General features: G+C 36.3%; 1 protein-coding gene across 2 annotated transcripts; it reads left to right on the top strand.

The window, feature by feature from the left end:
* LOC116108983 (protein NRDE2 homolog) lies at window positions 1–8,088 on the top strand. Of its 2 annotated transcripts, XM_031395221.1 has the most exons (10): window positions 1–501; window positions 803–1,550; window positions 2,384–3,008; window positions 3,225–3,390; window positions 4,087–4,447; window positions 5,428–5,538; window positions 5,629–5,980; window positions 6,350–6,575; window positions 6,773–6,994; window positions 7,478–8,088. In XM_031395221.1, the coding sequence occupies exons 1-10, from the start codon at window positions 17–19 to the stop codon at window positions 7,512–7,514; spliced, it is 3,333 nt and encodes a 1,110-aa protein (XP_031251081.1). In that variant the 5' UTR covers window positions 1–16; the 3' UTR covers window positions 7,515–8,088. The 2 variants fall into 2 exon arrangements, 1 of the variants encoding a protein (XP_031251081.1); XR_004124705.1 differs by lacking the exons at window positions 5,629–5,980; window positions 6,350–6,575; window positions 6,773–6,994; window positions 7,478–8,088 and adding an exon at window positions 5,083–5,211 and having other exon boundaries at window positions 5,428–5,516.
* The last annotated feature ends 849 nt before the right edge of the window (window positions 8,089–8,937 follow it).

Raw genomic sequence — 8,937 nt, 5'->3', positions numbered from 1 at the left:
GATTTGAAAATTGGTGATGGAGGAGCAGGCGAAAGCAGAAGAAGAGCGAGAGAAACCAAAGCCCTCTCTTTTCCCTCTCTTTCCAACAACTGCTTCTACTTCTACTTCTGTCTCTCACTCTCTCAACACTCAAAACGATGAAGCTTCTCAATGGCTTTGCAACGCCAGTTTCAACACCGACCTCTCCGTCATAAACGACGCCGTACTTCTTTCCTCATCGACTTACCAACGTGACGATGATGACGACGATGATGGAAAAGACGACGTTCTACGTCCACCGCAATCGCCGCCTCCGTCGTATGAATTACTCGAAGAAGAAGAAGAGACTGACAGGGAGAGTTCGAGGAAGAAGAAGAAGGGGAAGGAGCGAAAGAAGAAGAGAAAGAGATCTAAAGAGAGAGGAGGAGGAGATTTTGATTCGTACCTGTCGACGAAATCGAAAGATTATTACTTTGATTCTCATGGAGATCGAGATAATTTAGTCTATGGTCGTATTTACAGGTAATTTCATTCGAAAACGACGGCGTGTAATTGGATGCTTAAATTTTTCTTTTCTTTTTCTATATTAACTTGTTTGAAGAAATGACTAATCAAATGAAACGAACCGTGTTAGAAAAGGAATATGTGTAATTTTCTAGTGTTTGGGTGAAATTCTTATCGGAGAAACTCTTTTATTATAAAATCACACTTATACTTTAGAATTTATTAGTTGATGTTCCAAATAGCTATTGTAGAAAAGCACTTTGAGGTTATTGCTAAGCATTGGAGTAGATTTATGATACGGTGTGCTATTACAATGTAGGATGGATGTACCACGCTATAAGCTTCATAATCCTGGGAAATTATCTGGTTCAGAAGGATTTTACCTGCGCAAGAGGGGATTAGGACTGGATGGAGATTATGATGTTGATGAAATGGATAGTAAAGTAAAATCTGGTGGTCGGTATTGGTCTGCCAAATATTCAGCTGTGGAGCGGAATAAGAACCTTAAGCGTGTTCGCATTGTTGCTGACAAGAAGTCTGCTGCTACAGTTGCTGATGATTTTATTCCTTTAATAGAAACTGAAGTGTCTCATGAAGGTTCAGGTGTAGACAGTTCAATTCTTGAAGAATCTTGGGAAGATGAAGTGCTACGTAAAACTAGGGAGTTTAACAAATTGACAAGAGAGCATCCCTATGATGAAAAAGGTTGGTTAGCCTTCGCTGATTTCCAAGACACAGTTGCAAGTAAGCAACCACAGAAAGGTGCTCGTATACAGATACTTGAAAAGAAGATAAGCATATTGGAGAAGGCAGTGGAGCTTAATCCAGATAATGAAGAACTGCTGCTTTCTCTCATGAAATCCTATCAGCGAAGAGACAACACTGATGTATTAATTGGTAGATGGGAGAAGGTACTCATGCAGCATTCAGGGAATTATAAGTTGTGGAGAGAGTTTCTACATGTTGTTCGGGGAGAATTTTCCAGATTTAAGGTCTCAGACATGAGAAAGATGTATGCTCATGCAATCCAGGCCATAGCTGCTGCATGCACCAAGCAGTTTAGGCAGGTTTTTAAGTTAATATATCGAAAAAATTTCTTGTACATGTTCATTGAATTTTTATTGTTTCCTGAACCTAATTATTCATTGCATTCCTGATATTAACGTTGTGGAAAATCAGAGCCAATAACAAATTGTAGAGCATGTCTTGAATCAATAGTCTTATAGTGCTAGATTTTCTACTAGTGGATTAAGTGTTATATGCAGTGTATTTCTGATGTGGATAAATGAGGAAGGAATTGATGCAAAAGATTCTTCAGGCATGTGATAGACTGGCTAGATAGTTATTTAAAGTTCCTTCATTATAATGATTTATCTTCTTTTTAAGTAGAAGCAGTTGCTGCATTATAAGGAAATCTTGATTGCTAAGGATAGTTGTCTTAGGCTTTTAAGTAACCTTAAGAACTTCAGGATTAGCTTAAATTGCACCTCCTTTGTTTACAAATATTGAATAATGCTTCTCCTTACTACAATTATATCACATCTATTACACCTTGTATGTGCGTGTTCAACATCTGAGTTCCATCACTTAAAGTGGCTAACTTTGGTTGGATCAAATAATTGAACATGGTTTCTTGACCAAAGCACTTATAGGTTTTTGATTTTGAGGACTTTCTTTTTATTTCAAAATTTCATAGACTTGTATAGAAGTCTTGTATTTTTTATTTTCCTTTAATACTGAAGTTCTTTCATATTATGAGCTCAATATCTTTGTAACCTAAAGGTTTTGGATAGTGTCTTTTATCTAGTATTTTGTACCATGAATATAAAGATTTGAAAGAACTTCTCCAGGCACAATAAGTTTTCTTATGTTGGTTCTGTTCCATTGTCTTTTGGTACAGGTTCAACAAGTTGTCAAACCCTCTTCCTCTGACCCTGCTATTGTTCAACTGGAACTTAGTCTGGTTGATATATTTCTCAGCCTTTGCAGGTTGGAGTGGCAGGCGGGTTATCAGGAGTTGGCCACTGCTTTATTTCAGGCCGAAATTGAATTTAGTTTGTTTTGCCCTTCTTTACTTCTAACTGAGCAGAGTAAACACAGACTATTTGAGCACTTTTGGAACAGCGATGGTTCAAGAGTTGGGGAAGAAGGGGCTCTCGGTTGGTCTATGTGGTTGGAAAAAGAGGAAGAAAATAGACAAAAGGTTATGAAGGAGGAATCTTTACATGATGATGATCAAGGTGGTTGGACTGGTTGGTCCGAACCAGTTTCCAAACAGAACGAAAGTAGTAGAAATCCAGAAGATGTAGTCAATGATAAAGTGGCTGCTGAGGAGTTTGATGAGGAAGCTGATGATGAAGGCATAAATCAGGAAGATGATACTGAAGCTTTACTAAAACTTTTAGGCATTGATATTGATGCAGGGGCCAATGCTGAGGTTAAAGACACTTCAACATGGACTAGATGGGCTGAAGAAGAGTCATCTAGAGATTGCAATCAGTGGATGCCTGTTCGCACAAAAGATGGTCTCTTTCTACCTCCCTACCCTTCTCTCTCTCAACATGCTTGTGCTTTTCATCTCTGTTTTTCTGTGTACGTAAATGCAAGTCTATGTAGACAAACATTGGAGAAAAATAAGTATATTTATTGTTATTCATCTGTGCATGCCTACTCAACTAAGAAAAAGCTAAAATTACATCTGTGCCCCACACATATAGTTAACTGAATGTTCCGTGAAACAGATCAGATTTCTTGTGGTGATGGAAATGGAGAAGCAGATGAGCAACTTTTGAAAGTAATATTGTATGAAGATGTCAGGGAATACCTGTTTTCGCTAAGCTCAGAAGAGGCTCGCTCATATCTTGTAACCAAATTTATTGATTTCTTCGGCGGGAAAATATCTCAGTGGTAAGTTATTTATAAGTATTTTAGCTATTAAAGTTTTATCTATGTTGTTTCTCTTCTACAACAAAAAGTTATGTATCTTTTCATTCTCTTGGAAAAGTGAATAATTCCAGAAGTTATAGTGGCTCAATTTAAGAATTGTCCAAGTTCTGAAAAATTTCTACTGGTTTGTTTGACTATATTTACTTTCTCTTTGGGCATGAGCAACACTAGTCTTGTTCAAGAGGACTAAAGCATGATTTTTTAACCGTATGAGATGGTGGAACATCTAGTTAGTGGCAAGGACATTATAGGAAACAATGATATTTTATTTTTCCCCTTGTCTAGTCATGGTTTAGTGGAAAAATTAGAATTCAGTATGCCTACAGGCTGATCGCAATGTTTTATAATTGGAGACCCTTGGAAGAAAAGTGATGAACTCTGTTAACAACAGACAATAAAGACATTATACTTGTATGACTGCCCACTCAGGAGCATGCTTTATATGGTAATAAATCTGTGTACTAGTGATGAACATGTTATCAGTCTGTATCTCTTAGGCTTTATAAATTTTTAAACACTGATGCACACTAGCTATATCTGTATCTTGTTTATAACTATCGGTCTTGAATCTTTAGTTTTTTATGCATTCTTTTATCCTGTGTTTTTTTCTATGTATTGATGAATCTCTCACGTATCCTTTTTTCCCCTCTCTTCCAGGATTTGCACTAACAGTTCAAGCTGGAGTGAAAATCTCCTTACCCTAGAGGAATTGCCAGATTTCTTATCAGAAAATATAAGAAAGGTTGATTGTGTTCTAACCAAGACAGAGAACCATTCAGATGGTCTTTCTTTGGATATCCTTATGAGCAGCACCAATGACATTTCTAGGAGGACTGAGATGATGAAATTTCTTCGCAATGCTATCTTACTTTGTTTAACTGCTTTTCCACGTAATTATGTCCTGGAAGAAGCTGCTCTTGTTGCTGAAGAGCTTTCTGTTACAAAAATGAATTCTTGTGGCAGTTCTGTTACCCCATGCCGAGCATTGGCAAAGGGCCTCTTAAAAAGTGATCGACAGGTATTTTTTTTGCAAATTAACCATTTAGGCATTTGTGCTAATTAAATCTAGCTATCCACATTTTGATAAGATTGTTATAGGATCCCACATTGAGAGGGAAAATGGTGGGCATATGGGTTATAAAGAGCTTGGGCACCCTCTCTTGGAAAGCTGGTTTTCCAAGGAGAGTTCTATCTAAGCCCATGAAAGACCCATGGTCCAGCCCAATTGTTTGAGTTGTTGCGGTGGGTTCCTATCAGAATGGTAGGATGATATTTAATGTGATGTATTGTACTCTTCCGATAACGTTCTTCAGTGTTGTCTTCCAATATGTTTAGGAGTAAATGTGATGGGAGAACTATTCGACCACAGGAACTCAAGAAGGATTTATTAATATCCTTGATATTGTTAAAAGCTTTTAGGCAATTTCCCTTAACAAAGGGGCATCACAACTGATTTTCAGTACTGTGATATCCAGTTAAGTGATACTCATGTTTAATGTTGTTGTCCAGGCACTGTATCAATGAAGGGAATAATCTAACTACTAATCTATATCATGATAACCATTTACTATGTACCTAAAAGAGCAATTAAGGTGGGGACCCAGGTGTGATGGCTACTTACATTTACTTTTGTGCTTTGCTTATGGTGTCTAGCTGGAGTGAGGGGGCAGGGCTATAATTGAACATGCTTGTCTAGAAGATCAAACCATTTAGATACTCTAGAAGGCAATCTTATTGCTATATAGAAAATTTCCTTTTTCTTGGCTCAAGTGGGAAGTCAAGGTAAGGGTTCTGACTTGAAGGATTGTACCTTTTAGATGCTTTGGAAGGTAACCTTATTTTATCCATTGCTTTGTAGAATTGGTCCATTGCTATGTGGAATTGTATTTGATTCTGTTTTTGGAAGTAAAATGTAATTTCAATTCTCTTTGCATTTTCATGTCTAATTTCACAATTCTTGGTGCTCATAATTTGTATATAATTATTTATTTTCTAAAGGATATATTGCTTTGTGGAGTTTATGCACGGAAGGAGGCTTTATTCGGGAATATTGATCATGCAAGAAGAATATTTGATATGGCATTGTCATCCATTGATGGGTTTCCATCGGTAAAGTCTAATATTTTATTTAAAATTTAATTCATGGGTATTTCAATTGTCAGAACCTAGTATTGTATTAACTCTTAATTTAATGAACAGGATGTGCAGTCAAATGCTCCTCTTTTATATTTATGGTATGCTGAGGTGGAACTTGCTAATAATCCTGGCAGTGATCATGAATCATCATTTCGTGCAATACATATTCTGTCTTGCTTAGGAAGTGGTTTAACATACAGTCCGTTTAAAAATCGACCATCCAGTTTACAACTACTGAGAGCACACCAGGGATATATGGAAAGAATGAAAGCAGTACGATCAGGTTGGGCACGTGGAGCTGTAAATGATCAATCTATTGCTCTCATCTGTTCAGCAGCTTTGTTTGAAGAGTTAACCAGTGGACTGGCTGCGGGTATCAACGTTCTACATCAGGCTTTTACCATGGTTCTTCCAGGTTATTAAGCCTTCTGTTCTCGTTTTTGTTCTTGAATATTTTAATGCTCCTATATCTCTTTTTTAGATTTTAAAGAATGCTTCATTTCTTTCAATAATTGAAAGGTTTTGCATCATTTCTATTGATTGTATGGTAGAACTTTGCTGTTATCCTGCACAATTGCCAAGAGAGCACGTTAATTTCAATGTTATGATGGTACATTGAATTCATTCATATTTGCATATGGACTACTTTCTATCTTAATTTATTGGCTTTTATTAGTAGAAGAGTTTAATTCTTTAATAAAACTCAGAGCTTTTTTCTTATAAAATAAGGATATTCTGTAATTTGCTCTTTTGCTGTGACTAATTTGGTGTTTTTAACCTGCAGAAAGAAGAAGCTACAGTTATCAACTTGAATATTTATTTAACTTTAATGTGAGAATGCTTTGGAGACATCATAAGCAATCTAGTATATCCAAAGTATGGGAGTCCATCTTGCTCGGACTCCAGATATATCCTTACAGTCCAGAACTCTTTAGTACTTTGGTGGAAATCAGCAATCTTTATACCACACCCAATAAGCTGCGTTTGATCTTTGATGCCCATTGTCACAAGTAAGATGGTCATTATCCTCTGTGGTGGATATGTGGTTCATTACCTTTTACAAAGATCCTTTTCTAATATGAAGTTTGTTTTTCTATCAAGTAATTGCCATGAAAGTGGTGTCATGACAATGTTTTTCCCTTAGTATGACTTCATCCATATAATTACTGTTTGGCCTTGATAATCTTATACTGGTATTATTCTTCAGGAAACCATCTCTAGTTGTTTGGATTTTTGCATTGGCATTTGAGATGAGCCGAGGAGGCACACAGCATAGAATCCGTGGATTGTTTGAAAGGGCACTGGCAGATGAGAAAGTGCAGTGTTCTGTTGTACTCTGGCGTTGGTATATTGCATATGAGGTTCACATTGTATGCAATCTGTCTGCAGCTAGACGAATCTTTTTCCGAGCTATTCATGCCTGCCCATGGTAAGAGCTTCCTCCCTTTATGAGGTTTTGAGCATGAAAGAAATTATTTAATTTTCAAATTCTTTGTATTCTACTTCATTCTTATCTTTATTTATTGATTGATCCTTCATCATTGACATTGTTCTCAATTTCCTCAAAAGTGTCATCATTTATTATTATCAAAGTGTCATCATTTATTATTATGAGTTCGTCTCTTTTCTTTCTCACTTTTAGTTCTTATGTTTTGTTGCTGTTGTTTGTCGGGAAGTTTTGAAGACTAATTTTTAAATAAAAATGTATTTAAACTGCATGCTTGGATGGCTGAGTAGGTTCTGATAAGTTAGTTATGCCTGTTGGGAGAGCATGGCAGTGTACACGACCACGATGGCCTTTTTGGATTTGAGATACAGGTTGCTTATTCTTCGTCTGAACATTTATGATCCTTTTTTTTTTTTTTTTTTTTTTTTTTTTTTTTTTTTTTTTTTTTTTTTTTTTTTTTGTCAGGTCAAAAAACTATGGCTTGATGGTTTTTTCAAACTGAGTTCCATCCTAACTGCAAAAGAGCTTTCAGATCTCCAAGAAGTAATGCGGGATAAGGAACTGAATTTGAGGACAGATGTTTATGAAATACTTTTGCAAGATGCATAGAAGCAATCGTCCATGGGGCAATGTTGGAACTTCCTTCTGCTGTACTTCGGAGAAGCTTCAGATTCAGATTAGAGCACTAAATGCATATACCTTCACGGAAATTTTTGGTTTTTGGATATATAACAATGACATCTTAAAGTTCATAAAACTACGGTAAAAACTTTCCTAAGTTGTTTGGCATTAGTGCCCAAATGCAACGGATACTTCATGCACTGGCATAAACCAAGAACTCGAAGGTCATGTTTAAGGCACTCTCGTAACAGGTACACCGTTTTTGTGCATCAAGGCTCTTGTATGTTCCTAAATTGAAACTCTTTCTGTTGTTTATATGCCGACTAGCAAGATCTTTTCAGTGAAGTTTAGAAGTTAGTTTAGAGATTTGGCTTAACTTATGAACATGCTTTGCTAAATAGTGTAACTCCATATAGGACTTCTAGGACCATTTTTTTCTTCCTAAAGCAAATTATATAAAAAAAAAATACAATTATTATGTTGGAATTATTAAGTTGATTTTGTCTGCATATATAACTAAGAGAAGTCGTGAGACCTTTCAACCCTAATATCATGTTAAAGTTGTTTAACCTTTTAACTCTGATATTATATTAAAAGAAATCGTGGCTTGTGACACCTTTTAACTCTGATACCATATTAAAAAAAGAAAAGATGAATATGTTATTGTGTTATAGAGTAGATAGGAATTATCATTTGCGTTTATATAGATATTATGGTATGAGGAACAACCGTACCTTTATTTCTAAAAGAAATTAAATCTTAACAATCAATTATCTTGTGATAGCATTTCATCGTGGAAACATAAAATTATATGAAAAATGAACAACTAAAATCTCCCAGTTATGACAGAAAGTGATACAAAAAGTTGAATTAAGACTCCCAATGAAATAGCCAGTTTGTTATTTATTATGAAACCGCTTGAATTTGGTATTGTATTTTGGAAAGCAAGTGGAGTCGTCTCATTTTTGGTTGGGCTTTGGGTGTTTCAACTTGCTTTGTTGCGGGTGTTGTTAGGTTAGTGGTCAGGCTTGTTCTGGGTGTTGTTGGGCTCTTCCTAGTTGGGCTGGTCAGGTTCGGTGAGGGTACTGGTAGGTTCGGAGTTAGTGGGCTTGAAGGGCTACTGGTCTTGCTGGATTTGGGTGGGCTTGCAGGACAAGAGGTTGCATTTAAACAATTGCCAGTCACCCTGTAAATAAAAAACGAAAACTCATTTCTTTATGGGGTTGAATGATTCATTTCCAGAAGAAAAAGCTGCTTTTATATCCTCTGTTTTAAAACCCGGACCGGTTGGTCCAACCAGTTCG

This window comes from Pistacia vera, unplaced genomic scaffold (genome assembly GCF_008641045.1).
Source record: "Pistacia vera cultivar Batoury unplaced genomic scaffold, PisVer_v2 Contig570, whole genome shotgun sequence".
Lineage (NCBI taxonomy): Eukaryota > Viridiplantae > Streptophyta > Magnoliopsida > Sapindales > Anacardiaceae > Pistacia > Pistacia vera.
The sequence above is the reverse complement of the archived record's forward strand: the minus strand, read 5'-3'. Positions and strand labels throughout refer to the sequence as shown.

Excerpts from the sequence above, each read along its gene's own strand:
- LOC116108983 (XM_031395221.1), top strand. The coding sequence starts at position 17 with ATGGAGGAGCAGGCGAAAGCAGAAGAAGAGCGAGAGAAACCAAAGCCC. Across the intron at positions 5,981-6,349 it reads TTTTACCATGGTTCTTCCAG|AAAGAAGAAGCTACAGTTAT; the intron begins GTTATTAAGCCT and ends TTTAACCTGCAG. Across the intron at positions 6,576-6,772 it reads TTTGATGCCCATTGTCACAA|GAAACCATCTCTAGTTGTTT; the intron begins GTAAGATGGTCA and ends ATTATTCTTCAG.